Raw genomic sequence first — 26,264 nt, forward strand, 5'->3', positions numbered from 1 at the left:
CTGGGGCCCACTTCTCTCTCAGGCCGCGGTCCCGTCTGCGCGGAGCACCGGTGCCCTGCAGACGCCACCTGCAGCAGGTGCCGCCAGGGCGAGGGGACACGTGGCCCCACCTTGCCTGGAGAGGGTGCACCACCAAGCCTCTCGTGAAGGTTTTGTAACCTGCTGCAGCTGCTGGGCCACCCCCCGGCCGCCCTCTGCCCTCAGCAGAACGGTGGTGGTGCTGCTCCCAGCTTCTCACCTGACCAGGATGAGGTGCCCTTGGCTTTCGAGGGGCTGAAACCCAAGTCAACCCTGTCCCTGCTTCGTGGCCAGTGGCTGGGGAACACCTTTCTGGAACCCATCTGATCTCAAATAGTACACCTTACACCGCTGTTCACTGACCATGCCAAAACCACAGTGAAGTTCCTGTGGTGGATTGCAGAACCTCTCCTGCTTAAGGCCCAAATATATTGGCAATTCTTATATATCATGTATTAGGTGTTACAAATTACAAATACTCCAGAAGGAAAAGTCTTTGCTAACTCGCATAAATACAACACTTCCAGCAACCAAACATATGTACATCCTTAAAATCTGAAACCCCCGTTCAGCTCTGCTTATTTCCTTTATCAAAGCTGCATTTTTTATTATTAGTTTTAAATAACTTATGTTAGGTGTCACAACAAGATTCTCTTTCTGTTTTACTTCAAAGCCCAGGTTCTGATTTCCTTCCCCAATTAATACATTTCTAAATTCCAAAATGAATATGACTAGATTTTCATTCACTGAGGGCCTCCACAAAACAAAGTAAATACAGATGAGTTTCAACAATGCATCATCCAAAGCTGGAGTCGTCCCCTGCCCACCACCACTACCACCACCCCCCCCCAAAAAAAAGGTCTAATAAAAAATCTAGTAAGTCTAATAAAGGTCTTTGTACCTCAGCTTTGAAAAAATATGAACAGTATTGGAAAGCAATCCAGCACCTGTGTCAGCACTTACTTCTTGATCCTTTCTCCAAAGGAAGCTACTTCACCAAGGATATTCTGGACACTGACACACACCTCCTGGATGGCGTAAAGTCTATTCATAAATCCTTTCTTTTCACTGTCCTAAAGAAAAGAAAAGGAGTAGTTGAATAAAAGAATTTCTGAGTGTAGGAAAAGGACCATGTATCCATCAGTTAAGTTTCAAAAGTTACACACACATCTAACAGCAACTGGTAAAACCTGGCAACTGGGAACCGTTTCCTTGTCCTTTAAGCAGTGCCTATTGACAATATGTATGTTTTAGCACACATGCTGAGCACCACACAATTTTGTTTGCTGCTACATTATTTTCTTAATGTATGTTTCAATACACCAGGTCTCTGATTTATAAATACGTTGAAGGTGCCAACCTCCTACATTGTGTGCTCCTTCAAGTAGGAAGAGTCCAAAGATGGAATAAGGGTAGTTTGCTGAAATGCTGGGTCTTGCGCTGGTGTAGGCATCGGGAAGATAAACTTTCCATGTGGGAGGCTTGGAGTAAGAACCAGAACACCTCAGCTCCTACCTCTGGCTCCGACATGGGTTTAAGTTGTTGGATGTACCTGTGCCCCCCACCATCATCTATTCCACCTTTCTGCTTGGCCAGTGCACGCTCTCTCTCCCACCCCCTACTAACATTCAAGTGTCACTACGCATGAAATATATGGGAGATGTAACTCCCAACTGCCTTTACAATATGATTAGTGCAGCTCGCAGCTCCAAAAGAATATAAAATGTCAGCCATGGGCAAAACGAAAGACGCAGGGAAGGTGTCACTGTAGGAAGTAATTTTAATTACCTCCTTTCTTACTCAGGTTTCTATATGCTATTGGACTAGTGCTCACAAAACCATCAATTTATGTAATATAAAATCTAACCATAATTTAGTTTCAGTTACATTTATCAAAATTCTTTGTGCCCCTAAAAATGTGGGCATTTTTTAAAAACCAGAGTGATCATTTGTCCCTCAAAAGCAGGAACCACCCTCACTAAGACATTTTCTGGGGTCTTTGATAGATTTGCATCAGCAAATGTTGTCTTCCTTTCTGCCAAGGCGAGCAGAATTTGCCTCCCAGAAGAATTCAACAAGGTGCTGCTCAGGCACATCAAGGCACTCCATGGACTATTCCTTAACTGGGCCTCCTCCTGCTCTGATGACCTGTTCTTTCTTCCCCAAAAAGCTTTCTAACTCTAAACCCAGAAAGCCTGCAGCATCAAATCCACACAGAGCCAACAGCACTCAAAAAAACCCAAACCAAAAACCCACCCCCCCCGCAAAAAAAAAAAAAAAAGCTGTTACATGGGATTAAAATGAAGCATCACCATAAAAAAAAAAAGACGACTTATCTTCCTTTTTTCCAGACTACACGTAAGTCAAAAGGTTATGTTCCATGTTTCCAATGGACTGATGCCATATTATCTTATCTAGTTTGAATGCAATTAGTGTTTTCTCAAAATAGGAAATGGAAAGAAAAATATTTCAAGAGTAGCAAAATACATGATAAAAACGTTGTTCAACATTTTGCCATCACAAACCACACAATACAACAGCCTCTGTAATTGACTCCAAAGTCCAGCATCTAAGAAATTAGCATATGTTGCATTTCATGTTTCTTTTCTCCTCCTGATGCTTAATTAGCAGACGGTATATTGGTTCACTTGTTTTGTTGTCCCTTTTGCTATCTTAATAAATCAGATTGGATGAGGAAAACAACGTTTAAGATTTAATCATCTGAAGTTCCTTCAGCAACACTCTTCTGCAACTATATTGTCAAGATTTCTTGTGAAGGCTCGAAAGTACATAGCTGCAGAACACAGACTGTCTAAAAATAAACAGTCAGGAGACAGACAGACAGATACAGCAAAACTACTTCCAGTGATGCAGTGTAATTTAAAAAAGCCAAACACTTCAGAGACAGCAAACCCACCAGTTTCTCAGACAATGTGAAGAGCTTATGTTCTCAGTTAAGGTTAATAATCATTCATATCATAAAGGAGTATTTCTGGTTTTTGAGGATGACCATAACTGCAGCTGCTGGTATCAACTACATCAAGCACTGCACAGCAAGACTGAGTAATTTGTGAAGTTATTTCCTTAATATTTATTACATTCTTGAAGCCTTGGCAATGACAGCATTATTGTCCTCAGGTATACAGCTTCTGAGGAGGTGCCGCATATATTCAGCATGTTTCATTTGCCATCAGGAAAGACATACCTGCTTTATTCCTTCATGTAAAACACAAACTTCCAGTACTGCAGGAGAAACATGAAAATTATCTGTTCCTTTGTACAGCAGAAATGAACAATAAGCCATACAGAAATCACGGGTATATTTTTGCTTTCCAAATCCGTATACACATTGCCTCTCCAGTTTCATTTAACAGATTCTGCCCTCTCCGTAAAGTTATCTTGATTTACAATTAACTTGTAGGAGAAAAGAATTATGTCACTGTAATAAAACCAGCACTTCTCGTGACATCTCCAGAACTCAACAGGCATTACATTCAGAAGTCCTGAGGCTGTTTTTCTTTACAAATATTTCTCAAGACAAACGTGTATCTTTTTTGAAAATACATCTGTTTTAAATCATTCTCCTCAAAACCCCCACAAAACCCCCAAAGACAGAAAGAGACAGAGAAAGAATCACTATTTCCACCCCCCTGCACCTTCTGAGCTTAAAGAAAATTTGTTGACATACTCCGAGGCAGGAATAGACAAAACAGCACAGGAAAGAGGAGGCGGTCAGAAGGATCAGGGTTCGGCTTTGCTTAAACTAATTCCACATGCTTCACAACTATTAGCTGTTTTTTATTTCCTGCTCCAAAGATTTGTGGAGAAAATAATCTGGGCTAGGGAAAAGCTGCACTTATTTTCTTCCAGCAAGATGCTGTGTTAGCAAATACAACATATGAGCCACCTTGAGCAAACCAAGGTTCTTAATAATCCATTTCTCAAACACTACTGGTATTTCCTTTCTGAAGAAAGATGGGCTGTGACTGGAATCAATTTCATCATTTGTATGGCTACAATTGCCAAGTTTCTGGAAATAATTGCCATTTAAATAGTAGATAAAATCTATTATACAAAGGTAAAACCAGCCTTATTACTATTTTACTTCCATGATTTGTTTGTTTGCAGGAGGCTTAAGGTATCTGCAAAGCAAGATGTTTGCTAGGGGATGGCTTTAAGCATGAACTGTGAAAGCAGAGATGTCAACAGTCTGACTTGAATTTACAAAGGGGAATGAACTCGAGGCAAAGCCTGGGACCACGTCCTCCTCCTCCTCCTTCAAAGGAAACTGTAGATTACAGATTGATACACTGCTTGGCCAATAATAATAATACTTAACTCTTGTATACTGATTTTCTGCCATAACTGTATTTTACTGTATGTGGTGAAGCCAAAGCAAAACAAAGTAAATGACTTTCCCTAAGCTGCATGGAGCTAATTCACATGAACTCTCAATACAACACGTGTTGTGTGAGCCTCTCTATTCGTGGACTATGCTTCCAATCCCATGATAAAATAGGGTGATTTAGGAAAGGATTGTATCTCTAACCCCAAAACTCTCTCTTCTCCCAAGTTAAAGTGCATTTACAAAACAAACATTTCAAAAGACTGGGAAAGCAGGAGAAATAAATAAGGCAGACTCAAACATAAACTTTGATAAAGTTAATGGAATTAAGCCAATGGGGAAAAAAAAAAAAAGAGCTTTAAGTAAAAGGAGACATTTTTAGTACAGAGAATAAACCGGAACATTTTATGGTGGATAACAGTCCTATTAATAACTACTAAACTGGAAAGAAAGGCACAGATCATAAAAACAAAGTAATAGGAGAGTTTCAAGAACAGAAGTAAATTTAGAAATTTTTAGGAGATGCTATCTGGGAAAGACAGAGGCTCCTGATAGATCTTCCAAAAAAGCACCCCTTGTTGCCCAGATTGGTATGATAGTGCACCTCTGCACAAACCGAAGCGACTGAGACAAAGCCAGACTAACCTGTGATATGTATGGGGAGAGGATGTGAAACCACCACCGAGAGCAACAGTGTTCCCCTGGTATGCTGTGAGAGCTATATGGACCCGTCACCTAGCCAACAGAAGACGCATGTACTCTGCTTGTGTCACGCTGGACTACCTGTGGCCACAAAAGCATAGCCCCACAGTTATTGCTGGAGGAACCCCTCTAATCAAACCTGTAAATCTCTATTACCTGAATATGAGAACACTACTTCTGCGCAGATTATTTCAACTAAGAGTTTGTCTCCAAAGCACAGTCCATCCATAGGCGCCAGCATCATCCCCTGGCATGAATCCTGGCCACGTGCCAGGCTGTGACACCCTGGTAGACCTCCACTTGGAGACTGACAAAGTAGATCCAGACGTGTCTGTAGGCAATGCATTGGTCTTTTACTGGCAGGATGCATTCATACCTTGCAGGGGGGCATGGAGACACCAACTACTGAATGCTGTCCCATGGTCTAGCCGTAGCTCAAAAGCCATAGCCATAGCCACTGCTGAAAAACCCGCCACTGGGGATTAATGGCCTCAGGAATTGCCTCCCAAATGCTAACCTCTGCTTTCTCGGAAAGTCACAAAGAAGGAAATAGTGAACCAAAACTATTCCAGCTCTGAAGTGATTTTGATCTCCTCCAAGTCTTCTGAACCCCTATCAAAAGGCTTCAGATCTGGTGATGGTAAGCCATTATGTTATCATTTTCTCAGGGAAATGGAAAGAGGTCAGACAACCATGGTGATATTGTTACCTTAAAGCTGACTGTGGAAATGTAATCATGAGGTAAAGCTGAATGATCTATGGGACCTGGAAAGGTGCACGGGTTGACCTGAAACTGGTCTCCTCCATGATGTCGATAATGAACTGGAGAGGGTCAGGTTGTTTTAACCACTTTTCCCTCTTGAAGGCTGAGACTTACAGAGTACCATCACCATCTGGTCTTGACCCTTCTTAAACTGGAAAAGTAGGGGAAGAGTCCTGGAGACATTAACACCTTTCAGTGAGACCTTAATGACTTAGAAGTTTCCACCCTTCCAGTAAGCCAGCTTGTAACTCTTCAGACTTCCTGTTATTTAAAATAGTGACTGACGGCACGCCAGGCAGACAGGTACCAGCGTGTGCTCTCCTCTTGCCACCAACAGAAGAGAAGGTCTGGTTGATACTCGCACCATCCTGAAAAGGAACAGTGGGAGGCAGCTTCCTCAGTGTCGGCACCATTCCACATCGGACATTGGATCCCAGGACTACGTAGATAATCAGAACTGAGCTTTTGAACTGTGGGCTTCCCTTTTGCCCATATTACCTGGCACCACATCTTCAGTGGCCACATTTTTAAGACACTACCGGTTGTTTACAAATGCTCAACATGTCATCTCTGAAGTCTACCTGCCAACACGTGCATGAAAACAGGCCTGAAAATAACTGCTCATGCCGAAACAGAAACCAGGCGGAGGACTTTAAAATATGGAGGAAACCACATAATTTTTAAGATAGAAGGGTTTTAGAGAGAGAAATGGTATTTGTGGTCATGATTATTAAAGAAAGAAGCAATAAAAAGTTATTGCCTAGTAAGCATTCCATATTTAAAACAGCAGAAATAGGTACAATAGAAACCATATAAACATGCGGACGAAAACACTGAAGATTCACTGTTTATGAAGGCACCATGCCTGTGAGCATGAATATTACAACAATCTGTTCTTCCTCAAACATATACTGAGAGTTGATAAAAATCATTTTGAACCTTCTGTGACTTTTTGGCACTACCACCTATATAACGAATTAAGACTTCTTCATGTGTAATGAACTGCTGCATTGCTAGAACATAAATATAAAATCAGAGAAAAAAAAATTGAGCTACAGTAATAATTCTAGGGAAAGATTTCTACAAGCAAGCTTTCTACAATGTAGCAGAATGACACTTTTATGGCAATTCTTATGTAAATTCTTATTACATGGAGATCTTTTTGCTAGTGCTTTTTATTTTGTTACTCCCTACTATATTCCACAGTACTGCCCAATGCTGTTTAAATCTGTTCCTTCCTCATCTCTCCTTCACTGCACATTTTAATACAGAAAAGATAACATTCCAAATAAAACACAGAAACATGAACACAACAGAGACAGTTAATGGACTGCCATGCCATTTCACTGAAGGGCCACCTAGTGTGGGGAAACAAAAACGTAAATTTTCCTTGCATGGTACCTTTTTGGCTAATGCTAAACCTTTATGAGGTATTAAGTTTCCTAAATACTCTAAGCAAACATATTACTCGACAAGGAGCTTGTTTGTTCATGGTGATGCATTCAGGGGCAAAAAGTCAACAATGCCAAATAACGCTGTGCCTTTCTTATTTTGGAAGGAAACTTAAAGAATTAAAGCAAGGTGGGGTTAAGCATTGGGGTGACAAGAATGCATCAGATGCATTTGCTTTATGTTCATATTTGAAAAAAACCTTTTTTTTTTTCTTGGCTGCCTCTTTTTCTCCCCTTCACCCTGTTCTACCATACTTAAGCAAGGAAAGGAGTTTCTTACTTTATGCAAGACAGAACTACACTGGAGCTTGACAGTGATCTCATTAATATTCCTCTTGTATCCAGGCACCTCGATGCCATCCAGCAGAGGCTAACACAGAAATCTTGGTGTATTGTCCAGCAGTTGTTTGCAATAGCTGATTTAGTTATAATATGGTCCTGAAATTCTACTAATGAACAAACTTTGGCCACGAATTTATAGCTGGGTTTACAGATTCCAGTGGTTCTAACAGTGTTTACCCTCTACCCATGCTGAATGCCAAACTGCAATTAACAACATGTTCATTAATGCAACTCTTCAAATTCCATGACACAAATGCGAGGGATGACAAATCTAGAAGTTAAATCTCAGAGCTGTAATGATCTTTAAAAGGTAAGGAAAGAGCCTGTGAGGTATATCAGACTGAGTTATTTTAAATAAGAACAGCCCTGCTGTGCAAGAGCCTGTAGAGATGGGGTGAAAACACATCATACCAGCTAGTATAAAAATTCTGCATTTAGGGTGGGGGTGAGAAAAATAGACAGAGAAACCAGAAAAGGAATGCTGAAAGATTGCGGTTAGGAAAACACCTGAATTTGTGAGATGCTTATCTAAATCATACCCATGCACTTTTGTTGTCCACTCATTACCAACAAGAGCCTCATCAAAATAAGATAATGCTCTGTTTTGAACGTTTAAAGTAGCCTCAAAATTTATCTTTAAATAAATGCCTATACAGCTGTCACTCATTGATAAAAAAGGAAGATTATGGAGTTCTGCTGGATTAACAGCAGTTTACAATTTCAGCTGCTGTTCTGAAATACGTTGGCTTGAATGTAGCAGACATAAAAGTTAATTTGATGTTTTAGTGTATGTAGAACATAATTTTCATTTCCTTCTTTTAAGGATTATGATAATGATTAACATGCTTTTGGGCAGAGGATAAAGACTGACTATTCAAGATCACCTCCATACCGGGCTAGGATGCTATCTCTGCATCAAAGTTTGCATTTAGATTTACTTTACTGTTTCTGGAAGCTTCCCAATCCCGTGTTGCTGGGATATTATGATCTCATAATTCTTATGTAAGTTGTTCACCTAAACAAACAGAGATAATAATTTTACACTAACTTATCAGCCCAGCTTGGCAAGCCTAAGAGACAGCAGCTGTAACTGCTTCTGCTGCCAAAAGACCCGCACCTCCAATGTGGGGCTACAGAGGGCAACCTCAGAGTTGTCCCCACCACGGTATGAACTGCCACCACAAAAGCCAGCAAAAGGAGTCCAGTACTGATTTAGAAGGTGATTCAGCACTCCAGCCTTAGATTTCTATTTCAGAGTTAATATGAACTATTCTCTAGACATGTTCTCCACGGTAGGCGGAATGTGGTCCTCTTCTAGTCTCCTCCAGGATTGCTACCCTGGGTTAGGCTCCTAAAATTCAGATCGCTAAAGATCGGTGACAGCAGCCTTACTCCTTCCCTCCTTTGGTTATCAGGCTAAAATACACTGATCCTTTTTAAGCAAGGCTATTGCTCTGATGTTTCTCTCACACTCACTGCTATTAACGATTTGCTTAGATCAAACACATACAAAAGTAATTTTGCATTTCAAAATTCACACGATTGTGTCTTGGACTGCTGATGGTTTTGGCTCACAGAAATCAAAAGGCATTCCTTCCCCTGAAACTTCCTTACCCAAACTGGCACAGACAGTTTTAGTACTAAATTACATGGGTCTGGTCAAGCAGAGGACTATAGGAACGTCTTTACCACTGGTACTTGCTGCCCAGACAGTGCTCTTTTGGAACGATTAATCCAAATCTTTTGGCTGCTTTGGGTTCCAGTGATTTAACTCAACGGCAAGTTGCTATGAAAAAAGGCAAACAAAACCATTTTCTTGGGGATGCTGTTTGTAAAGAGCAGCTGTTCACAGAGACTTGAAAACAACAGGTGAGATGCTCAGAGTGGCTGCATGTTGCTACCACATCCTAAGGTCACCAAAGCCCAGGTGAAGAACACCAGTTGAAGACCAAGCCCTAAAATCCGATTGCTCAATGATTGCTCAAAGAAATTAAAGTGCTCAATGATTAGGCAAAACTCCTCTCTTAAGGAACATGATCTGGAAAAGAAAAACATTAAGCCTTATGCTCAGTTAATCCAGCAAGTCTAGGTTATCTGAAATATTTCATTCCAAACGTGAACTTATTGCAATGAAGATGAAAATAGCAATATGTGAGACCTGGGTGATGTTCTTTGTATAAGCTGAATGTTTAAAGAGAATAATCTTGGAAGCAGTTTGAATTCCAAACTGATTTAACAAGAAGATGGTCAGAAGAACCATAAACACTCAAAACGAAAATGTACAATACCATGATCATGTCACTAGCTCTGCTACGCCAGCTCAGAAGAAATCCTATGGTGTCTAGAGCAGGAAAGACTAAGCAAGATTCCAAAGACAAAGCATATATAAACACACATTTCAAACAGCAGTTACAATTATTCAAGGAATCTATCAAATATTAATAAACTGAAGAAAGAAAGCAAGAAGCCTTTCAAAACCACCCCTTTTTTTACATAATTCCCCTGGATAAATGTTTAAGCTGTGCTTTTGGAAAATTACATCGTGTAAAAAAATAGTTTGACATTCAAGGCTAAACAATACAAAAAGGAAGAGAACAGCAGTGCCTAGAAAATATCCTTGCAGATACTCTGGGGGTACAGTGGACAAGGAGTGATGAGTGAAGCAAGAATTCTATGGTCCCTTTGGAGAAAATCCAGAGAAAAGCTTGAAAAGGCTCCACTGCTGATTTTGTCTGTATGCTTATTTCACTGAAATGGGGTGGGGGAACGATGGACAGACCCCTCTTTGTTTATTAGGAATTACTGAAATTTTGGAAAAGATCTAAAGCTGAACCTGAAGGTGTGGTGGGACTGTGAATATATAAAATCACAATGAAAGGTAATTTGCAACAACATTATTTTAATGTCTAACCACTACAATAGTCTATTCTACATTCATTTTAAATATGCTTCAGCAAGCAAATGTCTCAGAAGGAAAAAAGCACATATTTGTGCTTTAAACGATTTAATTTTCTTTCTTTCTTTCTTTATTTAAATGATAAATGTTTTATCATTTACCACAGTAAATGCTATTCCGGCTGAAGAGTTTGTAAGAGGTGCTCAAATTCCAGTAATGTACTGTAGTCTGCAATACCAGAAAGAAAAAACAGTAGCTCAAAGGCGAATATTTACACATCTGTTTGCTTGTTGGGTTTTTTTATTTTTCACAAAAAAAAAAAAAAAATTGTAGCTAAAGCAAAAGCTTGGGCTGTGTAGTGTATGCATACATCTGTTATTTTACAATAAAAGACTTTGTAGAAAAAGCTACCAGCTTGTTCTTGGTCACCTAAGGTGAATTTAGTTTACTTTTGAGAAATTAATGAGACCTGCTTAGTTGAACTGGTAATGAATAGAGATGCTTTAGAAGGAAAGTGCTGTAAAAATTAAATACAAAATCCAGGTGATTACTGTAATGTTGGAATGGCAGCTGAAAAAATAAATGGCAGGAAAAATAAAAATTTGTTGTTCTCCCAGCAATACTAATTTGATCACTGAGCACTCATGACACAGGAAATACACTGGATCACAGTTGATACTATTTGTACTAAATCCTGCAACCAAAGCAGAAAAAAACCAGCTAAGACACCTAATTTTCTGAGGATGAAAAATAGGCATTCAGTGGAACTTATCTGCTTTCCTAAAGAAACAAATAAACAATGGGGGTTTTTTGGGGTTTTTTTTCCACAATTTTTTCACAAATTAACCAGTGACCACGTGAGATACATTTCCCCACTTTACTTTTTTCCTCATAATCTCCTAACTTGCACACTGCCTCTTTAAAAACTTCATAAAGTACCAAGATCCACAGATACACAAATGCCAGAGGAAGAGCACTGGGAGCCCGCAGGAAATAACAAGCTCCACAGCAAACACACTGCTGCTCTTCAACAGCTCAGCATGGACGGTGGGCATTAAGCAAACGAATGACTGAGACTGATGAGAATAAGCAAAAGGGGCACCCAACAGAATTCAGCCTGAAAATCTTCAGGAAGAGTTGGCACACAACACATGATGTGCCCCTGAAGGAACTGGACCCTTTTGAAATGGCACTATTTTCAGAAGAGAAAATAAAATCATAAAGAGAATTGAATACCACCTCTCCCTTGCTAAATCCTCAGTCCTTTCCTGATGTTTTCACAAACACCAGAGACTCGTGTTGGATGACACTGGCTTCAAAATTTTGCCAGCACCAGCTGTCCACAGGTGCACCGTGCAACCTACACTTTCTCCAACTCTGCCACTGCCGTCTAACTGAGGGTGCTGTATAGTGCATGATCTCTAACAAGGTGCAGTCTGTTTAGAATAACCTATTTTATTCTCATAGGCCTTTTCCTTTTCTGCAGAGAAGACAAATTAGGGCTTCATAAAAAAAAAAAAACCAGCTTATTTCTTCTAAAACTTTAAACTCATTGCTTCTTTTAGTGACATTCAGAGAAGCAAGAAGCACCAACCACAGTGCAAGAATTCAATGACAATTCTTCAACTTTCAGCAAAGAGTCTTTGTATTATTTACTGTCTAGTACATAAAGTTTAAATGCTTTTCAGCCCTGGTTGCAAACTCAGTACCCATCTGCAGCCCTACAACAGCAGGGAATAAAGCTGCCATTGTAAAATATCTTTTTTTCTCCTGTGTGCCTGCTTTCCATAGATTTCATTATTTCTCCTGGATCTGCACACATTGTCGTATCTAGGGCACAGCACTGCTAAGTAAACAGGGAGAAGGGCTGTGAAATTTTTATCATCATTGAAACAACTGGCTGGGAGGTGATACTGTATTCAACCTTTTTTTTCCAAAGGAAACACAGAAAGGAGCAGGTGCCGTTCCTCTGGAAGTAGAGCTGTGCTACTTGAGCCTGACAGTTTGAGATTAAGCACACAAACACTTGAGGTATTTAGACTTTGCAGCACAACCACAAAAAGGCTGCAATAAGCAACTGTACTGGATTAAAGCAGGGGGTTTTTTTTGCAAAGGGACAGATTGGTGCGATATTTAGAAATAGCCAGACTGTACCACAGTTCTTTCTATTACACATGTGGAAGGACGGCTTGTGCAAGGCACAGGATGGACGTATGCCTGTACAGAAACAGAGTGGTCAAGAGCAGGCACCCACAGGAACGAGCCAGTTGAGGTCAACCAGGTATTTCAACTTCCCAGAATATTTCTCAAGCTTTCAGAGAACGGTGCTTCAGGAGTTTCCACAGCTGTTTGTTCTGAGTAACTCTCCATGGCTTTTTCTTCCATGAGTTCACCCGCTCTCACATTGGACCTCCGGAAGCTTCAAGCACCCACACCACTGTTAGTGGCTCCGCTATTCCCCCCCAGCTTCCTTCAGGCAAACACCATCCAGCCCTGATAATTTGTTATTGTTCATTTTATTGATTTCTCCTACAGCTTCTTTCACCAACGTTTGATTTGAAGCAGATCCTCTCGCACAACCCCTGCAGAAACCTCCCCAAGCTTTTCCACAATGAGTACACATGCAAGAAATTAGGAGTAGGGCTCACATCCAAGGCCCTCAGGTAGCTTGTTTTCTTAAGTTCCTAGTACCATACTTTCAAAATTATTTATGACAAGTTTCTCGAAGCTTTTTAGAAATTATAACCAGTCGAATTGATACTGGGAAAGCAAATGATAATCTACATTTTGCTTAAAATAAATCTTTTAGACTGTTCCTGAAAGAAAAAGATATTAAAACAACTATGTGAGGAGAAAGAGGTAAAAGAGCTCAAAAGATTAATGATAAACTATCACAAAATTTGATACTAGAGCTGATGTTTAATCATTTATTAACCCAGATCAAAAAGAAGGAAGGTTGAGATGCCAAGTTTAGAGGTGACAGGATTACTTCAGGAGGTGATGTCAAATTTCTGAGGAATATAACAAAGTTAGATGAATTGCTAACACTAGTTGCTTAACTTTACCTAGCACAATTATACAATTTGAAGAGATAATTTCAGCTGAAGTACTGAATTCAAGTTAAAAAATAAAAACAAAAAAGCTGATTCAGAAGAAAGGCAGGCATGAACTACAGAAATAATGAAAATTGTGCAAGGGAAAATAAGACAATGAACAACAGAAAGTATATAGGACATTTTAATTTACACAGAAGACGAATGAACATAATAAAGATATTAAAAATAATGAATGGTTTACAGAAAGTAAATTGGGACTCTTAATTACTCTTATAAGGCAGTAGGGATAAATGCTCCACAAACTTGAAAGGCAGCAGAAGTAGAACTGACAAAATTAAATTATTTTTTCCGTACAATGCAAAACCCACCAGTCAAACTGGCTACCAAAACAGCATTCCTACGAAGAGCTCAACAAAACTAATAGCAGAATTAAGCACATACACAATAATTTTCCTGTGAAATTATAAAAACAGTGGGTAGAACAATCATCCATCATTTCAGGGAAAAACATGACAGTTAAAATCTCTTGTGGAAGTCAAACAAGAGTTTGAGTCAGAACAGAGAACAGAAGTTACTGTGATAATTAAGCATATACAGTACACACACGAGCCGAAACCTTTCCTGTTTATTATTTGAGATACTTGCATGTTTGTTAGAAAGTGTCAAAGAAGCAGTAGGAGAACAAGAATTCAATAGACAGAATCATGGAACTGCTGATATAGAAAAAAGGTACTGAGAAGTACAGTCTACTGCTTGCTAAAAAGGATTGCACAGATATGCATAAAAAAAAATAATCTTTTCACCTCAGTCATACAGTGCAAACAGACTTGCAATAAACCTTCTGAACAGGGTCACAGAAGTGTTTTCCAGCCATGATTCCTTCTGGGGGGGGAAAATGGCTAATTAATTCTACTTTTGGTAATCGTTCCCATCCCAAATGAATAAATGGTTCATTTTACTGAGTTTTTTCTGTTTATGGAGACCAGGGCTAAGAGAATGTGTGGCATGCCCACAGCTGTAACACTGGTCATTTACACCAATACTTACATCCCAACAGCTATTTTGTGTTTCCTTCTGTGGAGCTCTGCCAATCCGTGCTTCGAAATAGATTCATTCTTATTACACGGTTATACAATAGCATGTACAAAAACAAACATGTAAGAAGATCTCCAGCGTTCTCAGGGAGGAGGAGAAATCTGAATACCTTCAACCCGACCTCCAACTGAAAACCACCTGAGAACCTCTACTTTACATATGAACACACAACAGCGTTTTTCTTTCAGTTTGCTTACTTTTTCTTTATATGATAGAAGAGCTTAGAAATCAGCTACTACTACCAGTCAGCCTCTCAAAACACGGCAGGAATTTCTCCCTCCTCCTGAGGCACCAAACTTCACTCTGAGACAGATGCCGAGCTTTGGAGAACGCACAGCCTCCGCAGCGCAGCATCCTACTGCACTGCCCGTGCCCCGAGACCGCATTGCCTTTGTATTGACTGTAGCGCTTTTGATTCCTGTGCAGTTGAAAATATTAATGTATGCAGTGGAAAATATTAACATGGTGCTACAGGGGAGAGAAAGGGAGGGAAATCACTAACAAAGCTCACTCAAAAACAGGGGAGCGCAGAAGTGTGTAGCATGCAAAGCATTTCCCTCCCGTAGGTGGAAGCACCTGGGAGATACCCCTGTTGAGTTATGGAAAAGCAAACGGAATGCAAAGAAGATCCCGTGGCAACTGGAGATGGCACCGCCTGGCTGGGCACCCTTCCAGGGCTGTGTTTGAGATTGCTCCCTGCTGCAGGGAAATGGCTCAAGCTCTTTATTAGTAGCTGTATTAACATTAACAAGTGATAATATTATTAATATTAATAATTAAAGACATTAATTATTAAGACTTTTTTTGTTGTTTGCCCTAGGAAGGGGAGCGGGGACCTCTCAGAGCAGAGCCTGGGGGGTCTCAGCATCCCCAGAGGATGGGTTTACCTTGAAGCAGGGGCAGAAAAACAACTAGCTGCACCACAGAAGGTGGTGGAGAAAGTAAAAAAGCATTAGATACTAAGTTATCAATTACCTCTGAGTACGCAGGGTAACAAAGCAAGCCCAGTTAAATCAAAATAAAATGGGCACCGCTTCTCAGAAAAGTAGTATAAAAAGACAGCCATCTCCTTCACAGCTGGTCATCATCATTATTTTTCATATTTCATGCACAAGCCCTGCTTAGCCCCTCAGCTGTTGCCATGTTGTGTCCCTAGCTGTATTCTGTGAGTGCTGAAAAGACCCTTTCGAGTACGAAGGCACCACTGTGTACAGCACTGTCATTGAACGCAGTCCCAGCGTCACAAGGGTTGAGATTGCTCAGTGGCGAGAGGCTATTACTTGTTTCACCCTTCCGTGTGGTCATTTGTTTCTAATTTCTTTATATGCCATTTATGTGGCATAAATCCTTTGGCTGATTCCAGTGACAGAGCTGAACTGAGCTCTCCGCTCCCCACCTTGTCTAATAATATGGAGCAAACCAGAAGTACCCTCATTAGAATGGATGTATATTACTAAAAGATCCAAACTATTCACCTGAAGTACTACTAAGAAGCAATATATTTTAATCTCATCCACCCCACATTCGATTTTCCTTACTGTTACTACAAACATTACTTTCAATAAACATTTCTAAAACCTCAGTCACCATTAACGTGTTTTAAATAGGCATCTAAACCTGTAAAACAACAGCAACAACTGAATGGCGCTGATTTTGTGTAGTTTGTGGTGGAGATCATTTTGTATATCTAATCACAGTTCCAATTTTCTCCTAGAGTGTAAGAGTAGGAAGAACTATACATGGAAATGAGGAGGGAGAGGGAAGAATATAAAGGATTCCTAAGCAGAAAACCTTTTCAAAGTCCTAATAGCAGGTAACCGATCTAGTATTTTATACTTTAGAAACTCAGGCCAGGGCTCTGGCCATGCTTCTGCCCTCTGTCCTTACATGCTTTTCTAGGATACAACTCTGAGTAAGGATATTGATGATGCCCAGAAGAAATGTATACTGTCTGGATGGTATCGACATCTCTGAAGGGGAAGAACACTACTATGCGTGTCAGGCAGTGCAGCAGTTTTGGAGTGCTCCCTGTCCTTGACTTTTTAGATAAATGATGGAGAAAGCAAAGCAGGATATTACTAGAGCATAATTGTAACAATTATTTCTGCTGTTTAGTTTCATCCTTATGGAAATATATCCTTTTTGACTCCCTGGAAGCTATTACAAGACCTTGTCCTTGTAAATGACTTCATTCAAAAGAAAAAAAAAGGAAAAAAAAAAAAAAGGAAAAAAAAAAAAGGAAAAAAAAAAAGGAGTAAGAACAGCAGACCTTCCTTTTATTTTTTAGTGTCTTCTCAGAAGCTAACATTATCTTTTATGAATGTTTTTCATGCTCAGATTGTGTAAAGTGATTTCTCCAACCCTCCTCACCTTCCTGGGAAGCGGACAGCAGGTACAGAAACCATCTTGGGTGTCCCAAGTCCTGATACTGATTTGGGGGATCATTTTGATCAAAAATAATCATCACAGACTTTGAAATAGAAGCATAGATTTATATCATAATTCTAATAGCAATGACTGGGATTGTAAATATGTGCAACCAAACTCATGTTCTGCAAAGTCTGAGGCTTTTACATAGAAAAGTGCATTTTATGACAGCCAGCACACACAGAATATGTGGCACTCACTGATGTCAATGGTCACAGGAGTTCGTCAGGAAGTTCTCTGAGTTCCTGTGTCCAGATAGGGGAATAAACCCACATATTTGGCCACTTCTTCTTCAAGGCTGGTCTTTCATTTACAGAGAACAACAGATTAAAACAACAGTAATTGTCAGGATCGATCCCCCCTGCAGTTTTAAAAACAGAAGTATAACACACTCCTGCCTTTCAGCACTTCTGTATTTTGCCACGCCTTTTGAATAATAAATGTCAGTAGAGCAGTAAGATTATTAGAAAATTTCTTTAATAGTCAAAGCATCACTTCCAAGTATTCCCCCAAAATAGTCTTTAGAAATGTAGCATGTTTTCTTTACAGCTGGTATTTCTTTCCTGCATTCTGTTGCTGAAAACTTTTTTAAAGAAATCCAAAATCAGGGAGTTTTTAAACAATTTTATTCCCCTCTTCATTCAGGAAGGATACATTGTTTTCTTGTCGGTTTTGGGGTTTTTGGGTTTTTTTTCCATTGTTAAAGCAGAAATCTCTTCCTATTCCCCTTATGTCTTTCAGCTGATGAATTTGTCCCCTTTTTGTGATCCTTACCTCTTTCCCTAAGAAGTCTTAATTCACTTTGTAGTCCAGTTTGGTCAAATTCCTTTTAGCTATTTTCAATACAATTTTGTTTTAAGCTTGGATCTTCAAGCAATCTGTTGTGAAACTACAAAGACTGGATGCTTCTGGCTGCTACTTCCACCCAACGGATTTGTTAACACAGATAAGTTAGGGTTTCTGAAATTCAATGAATTTTGCGGGGCAAAGCCCAAAACCCCTTATGTACTGAACGGTATTAACTTGGCCACAAGTTCCAAGTTGCTGTGTGCTTATCATCTTAGGGACGTAATCCACACAAACGATATCTATACATGGGAAATGCTCTATAAACACAGAGCTTTGCAGACAATGTCCTTGCAAATTCTTCATCAATCGTCCCCACCTACCCCAGTGAAACACAAGCATACAGCCATTTTCTTTCTTTTCTCCCCTCTGCTTTCCCCGCACCTTTTCCCCTGACTCTCTGTCCCTGTATTTGCTCAAAGAGTTACTCCTCTGTGCTGCTCCTTATCAAACAGGAATTTGCCAGAAGTATTAATGCTTGTGACAAATGACACCATTCACGGACTCAGACCCCCAGGGCTTTGGCACTGTGCTTAGCCAATGTGGAGGAAACAGACAAGAGAAGACATATTCGAAGGAATGAGAAAAAACCTTTCTTTCTCCACTCTAGTTCAGGACACACGGGTAGACTGCTGAATCTCAATAATCTGCATTAAAACATCTCAGTGTTAAAATGAGAATAAGGAAGAAACATCTGTAAAATGTTCCTGCATGCTTGAGGTACTTCCAGTAATACTTGTGAATGACCTGGAAGTACAACATCAAAACTGTTTCTTTTCCCCCAGAAAACCTGAAGAAAATAGATATTCCAAAGTCCTACTTAAGGATCTCGGCAGCTGGCATCGAGACATGAACTGCAGAGCAAAAATTTGAGGATGTGGGGACTGGTGGGCAGACAATGACCTGATCCCCAAGCCAAATAAAAGAAAAAAAAAGCATCAGCAAAGGATATTTCCTCCACTGTTCTGACAACAAAAAATAAACAGTGTATTGGCAGAGACAATAACCTTAAATCCCAATATATTTGATCCAAACAACTTATAACTACTGTGCTTTGGTCATCTGGAAAAAGGATCTGGCTCTGTTCTGCGTATTTCCATCAAATCTTGTACTACTTTTCTTCACATTTTAATGCTGACCTGCTTTTTAAAGGCAGCTCCATTTAAAAGAATGGTATTTCTTCAAACTCAATAGATTACGTCCATCTGTGGTGACATCTGAGCTCTGAATCAAAACAGCAATTTAGAGATATAAAACATTTTGAACTTTCCCCATATTACTCTTCCAGCAGACTCCCAAGAAGGGGTTGTGCTGTTCTTTGACTCGACCAATAGATGCAACGTCAAACAGCAAAACCTACTAGAAAAGGAGCTTCTCACCAAACTTTTGGGGGGAGCTTCAAGAGTGTGGAGTGCTGCTCTTGAATCTGCTGGCTTTTGCTTGGGGCTTTTTGGGGCTATGGCCCATGAATGAGCAGCCCCTGAAGTCTGGTTGGCATCGAAGGAAAACACACTGTGGTCCAACACCCAAACTGTTGTGTTTTCCCTTCAAAGTCTGAAGAACAAGGAGTCTCCAGTGGTCTCTGTGCACAGGGGTTCAGGAGTTCCAGCCTCCAAAAGACAAGCATTTCACACCTTAAGGTGGCCTTTGCTTGGTGGGTTGTGCTGCAGCATAACGTTCGTTACATTCTTGGTTAGATTATCCTGAAAAGCACCTTTAGCTTTTGTCTGAAAACACCTTTCACTGACCCATTGCAGTTCCTCTCCTTAGTTTGCAGGCACTGATTTACAGAAGCAAACCAAGAAAGGGTCTATATGTCATCTGAACACTTTTAGTCCATTACCAAATAAACAGACAACATTTCACTGGGGAAAAAAAAAAATCTTCAGCGCTTTCAGGAAATGACATTTCCATATTTATGCATTAAGAACTCAAAATTCAGCCTAAAACTTTTTTTTATTGTTATTTTTTCTTAAATATCATGGTGTTAGAACACCGCGATATTTTCTTCTGAATCAATAAATATCCTGAGGAAGCTGGGTGAAAAAAATTACACAACATAAGAGACGTTTCAAAAAAATTATTTAGTAACAAACTGGCTCTTGGCCTGTAACACTATATAATGTAATTTCTGTTAATGCAGCTTCAAGCGTTCCCTGAACACACTATAAAATCTTAATTTTTAATAGACAGTCGAGAAACCACAACTATTACTATGCAACCCATTCCTCTATCAAAATGCAGGGGTGTGTATTATGCTTCAGAAAAATAGCTGAGTAAACTGTTTCTTGATCTTCACTATATGCTATGTATTGATCTAAAATATTCAGGCAGCATTTGTTCTTTTAGAGTGGAAAGGAAAGCAGCCCTGGGACTTTGCAGAATAGACTAGAAGATGCTTTGGTGCATGGAATCACCCACACAAATTCTAAATTCCCACCCAAACATAAAAAAGAAATATTTTAAAACAAACCCAACCATAGATTAGCTGCCTCCTCTGCAGCAGCAGAGAGGGTATTCTAAAGGATTGCTATCTATTCTTTCCCTATTGGTATTTAAAATTTCAATCAAACAGTAATCTAAGGCCAAAAAACATCTTTTCCATACTTGATTTTAAATTATAGCTAATACCACACATTAAAGGCATAACAACACATTGCCGTATGTTAAAGGTAGGAGGAATCATGCTACTCTTTTCTGTAAAATACTAAAAGGAACATCTGCTGAGCAATCAATCTTAAATTACTATTTCTGATTGCAAGAAAGCTTCAGATTTAGCGATAGTGTTCTGACTTTTTTACACTGTTAAAAGAAAAACAGAAAGCAATACCTTATCGATACAGCGCTTTTCTCCCAGAGCTCTGTGTTACCTAGATGCCATCAGGTATCTGTGACATTACATAAATGAGGGGTGTCCATTTTGTTTTTGTAAACTTGTTAGCCTTCAGAACAAAAAGGGTTTGCTAACATAAAGTCTGTTTCTCCCACCCTGGACTTTGTCTCTTTAGCGCTTGAGCAGGCCAAGGAAAGATAAAAGGGGAAAGGAAACAGGAAAAAGAGAAAGAAGAGAGAACCCATACTTAAAATATTTATTAGCCATTTTTCATAGACATTTTTTGGAATGTATGAAAATAATCCATATACATTCCTCAGCTCAGTTACTTACAAATAACTTATCTGTAGAATCAAGTAAATCTGTCAGTTGTGCAAGTTTATTTTTCCATGTGCTATCTTGAGATAAGCAGGTCTGTAATATTAGATTTCCACTGACATAATTGTGCATGAATTCTCATCTGATTTAGTATTACATGGTGCAAAAGGTGACACATTTCCTTTAATATAGCCCATTAGAAAAGGAACAGAATTGCCAGCGTATGAAATCTGAGGAGTTTGATTGAAAGACTCTGAGACTTTGAGGTCAACTCAGTGGAAAAGTAACTTGCTCAACTACCCCAGGCACTAAGCACTGTGACAAGCAAACCTAATACCTGGCGCAGTTACTCAGTTAGGCAATCAATAAAAACACTGCATTATCAGACTGCTACAGCTGTATGTTAACCTATCGTATTACCTCATCTGCTCCCAAAACAGTCAAACATACATTTGCTGATGATGCAGATAACGCAGACACCACCCCGGTCCTTAAGTCACATTTAATACTAAGCTAGAGTGCTAAAACAACTGTTTATTGCTTTTCCATATGCCATAAATTCTAATTTTCGAGTGTATCTCAGTTGTACATCGAAGACTACATTCAAAGCGCTACCAAGATGGCAAAGCCAATTGCTCCCAAATTAAGGTACGTGAGATTTAAGATAAGCTCTGCACATTCCTGTATAGATGCTCAACCCACACGTGTTCCCCCAGCACACCTCCACCCAGGGCTTGGTGGCCTCTCCCTGCCTCTTCACCTTCTCCTGACACAGATCTCAGCATCCTTCCCCACATCCCTGTCTGCCCAACGCCCGGCCACCCTGGTTCCCTAAGTTGTCTCCACAAGTTGTTTTTTTTTTTTTCTTTCTTCATGTCTTTTCTGGCATCTCTCTCTGTTTCAGCTCTTGTTCCCACAGGATCCTCAACTCAGAGCTGCTCCCACAAGGATCATGGGTGGGCATCTGTACCCTTGGCACGCAACTCAACAGAAAAGTCACTAAACCCACAAAAAACCCACTGCCCTCCCCAGCACTTTGTTCCAGCGCTTGACCTTTTGTGAGCCCACACCAGGCAGCAGCAGCCATGGCAGGTACCTGTCCTGCTGGAAGGATGCTCTGTGAGGATACAGGTTCACAAATCAGCTACTTCCGCAAATTTCTGCTGGAGGTTGGCAGACTGCTGCCTCTTGCCCTGGCAAGACCCACCACTAAGCCGCATAAACTGCCCAAACAGAAACAAGAGCTTCAAAGGAATTAGGAAAACCTCATCCTTCACATAGCAGTCACCTGTGTCTTTGGTTATCTTCCAGTCCCTGCTACAGCAGGAGGCTAGATACCTACAAAAATATATACTTTTCCCCCACAGAAAATCGATGCATTCTTCCCTGCACTTATGCTTTAAAATCTACAGAACTGTTTTAATGGAAGGTTCCCATGATTAAAGAATTGTCTCCACGTCTGGATTGCGAGTACTGGAAAATAAGCACATTTCATACGTGGTGCACACCTGATCCCAACAGGCACCAAAACCAAGAAGCTATGAAAACTCAGCAGCAAAGTGCTGCTTTAGCCTCTATCTCAACAGAAAGTGGGAAGAGATACTGCAGGGTGGAGGACTGGGCAAACCCTTTTTTTGGCAGAGGTGACATCATCTGAGCTATCAGCATTCTAACATGTAATTTCCCCCCCAAAAAAGGCATGTATAGTCCAGAGCAGTGGAGGAGAAGGTGCCTGGTAACAAAACTCCTGTTGGAAAGCCTCTAAGCACCTACAGTTACCCACTAGTTAGGAGCTGTATGTCCACCAACTTCTGGGATGGGTGGAACCACTTGCCTTTTCTGAATGGAAGTGTATTTACAGCTTGCTGAAGCAGGTGACCACATTAATTCATTTAGAGGACAAACTTCCCTAGTAAACTGCCACCCCTTTGGAGCTTTTCTAGTAGTTATTGCTAAATGCACCCCCCCCCCCCACCTCCCCGCCCGCCACCTCCCCCCCCATCTACAGAACAAAAAGGAAGCAGATTGAAGCTAGCTATATGCACGATTTGTCCACAACCTTTATTTATGCCAAATTTACCTCTTGGTCTGCCAGCTGCTGAAAGCCAAGCAGCAGCACACTCTGCTCCCTACCATGCCACACTGTGTCCTTGTGGACACTGCTGCACAAAGCCAGCATTGTAATTCCATACCACACACAGCTAGGAGAAGATTTGCACTTAAAATTCTTTGGGTCAGGGGTGCCTCTTCCATTTTGTCAGGATTGTATTTGGCCTGGATGTATTTGTCCAGCAACACCATCACTGATCCACACCTCAACATCAAGTAAACAATATAAAGTCTTCTACTGACACAGAGATACTTTAAACTGCACACAAAACACATGCATGTTATTTGCAAAACCCTGCAATTTATTTCTCCACGTTCCCATGTTTTCTTCCATAAAGCACAGCAATGCCTGATCAACTGTCATGGCAAATTTTTGTAGTTGAGACTGCAATTTTTCTGACAAGCATTTCAGCGAAGTCAAAGGCACACACCTAGCTCAAAAAGGAGATTTACAGTTGTGCTGTGCTGTGAGCCTCAGCATCAAACCTCAGCTGAAAACCCAAACGACAACATGCTACCCATTTTGCAGACAGCCACACTGCTGGACATGGTCTTCTCCCACAGCATCAACTCCACTGGTCCTCCACTCCCATTCACGCACACTGTGCCAGCCCCATGTCTGCCACCAGGGACCAGGTCTGTGCAGCACCCATCCTCATGCTAGCCCATCTCAACCATCACTTCTCTTCTACTAGGCTTCTGAAGTTCTGTCTTACACGTTACCATCTCTGCTTTCTGTGGGACTTAGATGCAGACTTGTTCTGTATTATGGGCAGTACACTTTGCTGTAGAACAAGTTCAAAAGGCATCTCTCTAAAACAGGTGTTTGGGGCTGGTCTCCAGAAGGCTAAAATGGGGAGCTATGATAAAACCTAAAGAAATATTCAGGCAACTGGCAAATACTTATGCAGCTACACAGCTTGCTTAGAGTGGCAAGTGGTGCATGGCAGTGGCCAAAACAGAACCCAGATGTCACGATTCTGCATGAAACTATGTTAAAAAATTCTGTTAAGATAATAAGGAACGGTCCATTCTCACCACTTTTAAAACCACATAACAGATGGATGTCTTTGGAGATAAGAAGTAAACCGACCTGCACGTGTAGGAAGATTTTTTCAAAGAGAACCCAGCAGTACAAGCTTTTGGCCACTTCCTTCAACACTCATTATTTCTCTCCGCTGAGTCACAGAGAAGACACTCTGTTTTATGAAGTTACTTTTTGAGGAGCTCGGTGAAAACAAACCTTTGCTTGGTCTCAAAGAATTTCAACCTGCTTAGTTATATTAAGGAATAATATTAAGGGTAGATGAAAAATGTAGTGCAAAATTATGTCAAATTCTGAAACTGCTAACATAATTAAGACATATCCTTCATTTGATTTAATAATTTATTGAATTATACTTGGATTACTTAATAAATGAGGAACATTACCCACACTGTATTAGTCACAGGTGAAAAAAAACACGTACATGGATGAGTGCAATTCATTCAACAGTTTATAGACACATGGTCCCCCAGGGACTCACTCTCACACACACACACCTCCTCTGGTGCCAAACTCCAGATAGAAACCGCAGATTCTGATCTCACTGGTACTCATTTTACTCCAGTAATCCTGACCGCATTTCAGGGCTGTGCTGCGATGAAGAAGCCTGATCTCATTAAAACTAAACCTCTCAGAAAGCTGTCCAAGTTACCTGTTTCCAAAGGTGTACCCTTTGATCACGAAGCCCACCCAATGCCCCAGTACCGGGCAGGATGGGAACCACTCTTTGTGGAAGCTCCTGTGCAAAGGCTCCATGTGATCCAAGGTACATGCCGGCAAAAGTAACTCCACAGCTGTGACTCTGGGACGATCCAATGATCAGAAACAGCATCAGCTGATACTCTGGTGTATGGCTTGAAGCAGTCTACACCATCATCCCTTCTACTATGTACAAGTTTGATAAAACCCACACACACGCCTCTTATCGCCACCTCTGTAGGAACAACTAAAGGGAGCTGAAACCAAACTGCACTGAGAAGTTTGACTTCTGCAGCTACGTACTGTAGATTGCCCTGTAGTAGGTTTGTCTGGTAAGTACACACAGTCTGGCAAAGCTTTCAGGGGACGGGAATTTCATATGAAGCTACAGTTTTCACTGGAAGCTGTTATTTTTTTATTTACAGTTAGTATTTAGGGGCTATGTTCACGGAGAATTCAATGGTAGAATCAAACTACAGGTGAACCTATGGATTTATTCGGTCTGGAATTTTCTCTTCACTCCACTGACTCTCTATTTCTTTATTGTTTTTCCACCATTTACTTTATAGGAAATAACTGCCACTACAATAGATTACAATCTTCTCCTTTAAAGAATATAAAAATACAGGCTACATCAGAGCTATCTTTCCTCCTCCTCATGATCTACTTTTGGTAAAAATGCAGGGTATGCTTCTGAGATGGGTTACAAAGGTGTCTTGGCTTGAAAACAAAGTTGGTACCTCTCAGCAGGGATGATTAAAAGCTTTAAAACATACTTTAATTTGCCTCAACTATCATTCATTATAAAAGCTTCTAGTTATCTTGAAACATAATAACATTGACTGAGAACTGCAAGGAATTCTTCAAAGAATGAAAACCTAGAGAGAGAGTAGCCAAAGGTGCAAATGATTTGAATATTCTGTATTAATAAAATACTGTTACTGTTAATAAAAAGGTAAAATAAAATAGTGCTCATACTGTGCATCTTCCTCCACTTAAATCTGCAATAGTAGCATTGCTCACTGGCCTTATTCTGTGGCATGCTGAGGGCTTCCCACAAAATGCTGAGCTGAAATTCTTTGTGATTATCTGAAATCTTATCTGCAGCTTTTCAAAGAATAAACCCATGTGAAAAGCACACCTGAACTTCTTAAATGACAAACCAAAATCTTATATACATAGATTATGCATATTGACCGCTACATTATTATAACACAACTGTGTAAAAATCCTTTTGATAGCTCGTTGGTAATTTGACTTCATGTAATTTAACGGACCCTTATTTGCCAAGATACAGTGTAAGCCAGTGTTTGGAAGGG

The 26,264-nt window shown here is 40.3% G+C and overlaps 1 protein-coding gene across 9 annotated transcripts in view; it reads right to left on the bottom strand.

The window, feature by feature from the left end:
• MCTP1 (multiple C2 and transmembrane domain containing 1) overlaps positions 1-26,264 on the bottom strand; it is a 277,869-nt gene that overhangs the window by 9,146 nt on the left and 242,459 nt on the right. For all 9 annotated transcript variants that reach the window (XM_055791716.1, XM_055791714.1, XM_055791713.1 and 6 more), the window contains one exon: positions 982-1,091. In XM_055791716.1, the coding sequence (XP_055647691.1) occupies positions 982-1,091 (110 nt within the window). The remainder of the gene's footprint in view (positions 1-981; positions 1,092-26,264) is intronic.

Source organism: Falco peregrinus, chromosome Z (genome assembly GCF_023634155.1).
Source record: "Falco peregrinus isolate bFalPer1 chromosome Z, bFalPer1.pri, whole genome shotgun sequence".
Classification (NCBI taxonomy): domain Eukaryota; kingdom Metazoa; phylum Chordata; class Aves; order Falconiformes; family Falconidae; genus Falco; species Falco peregrinus.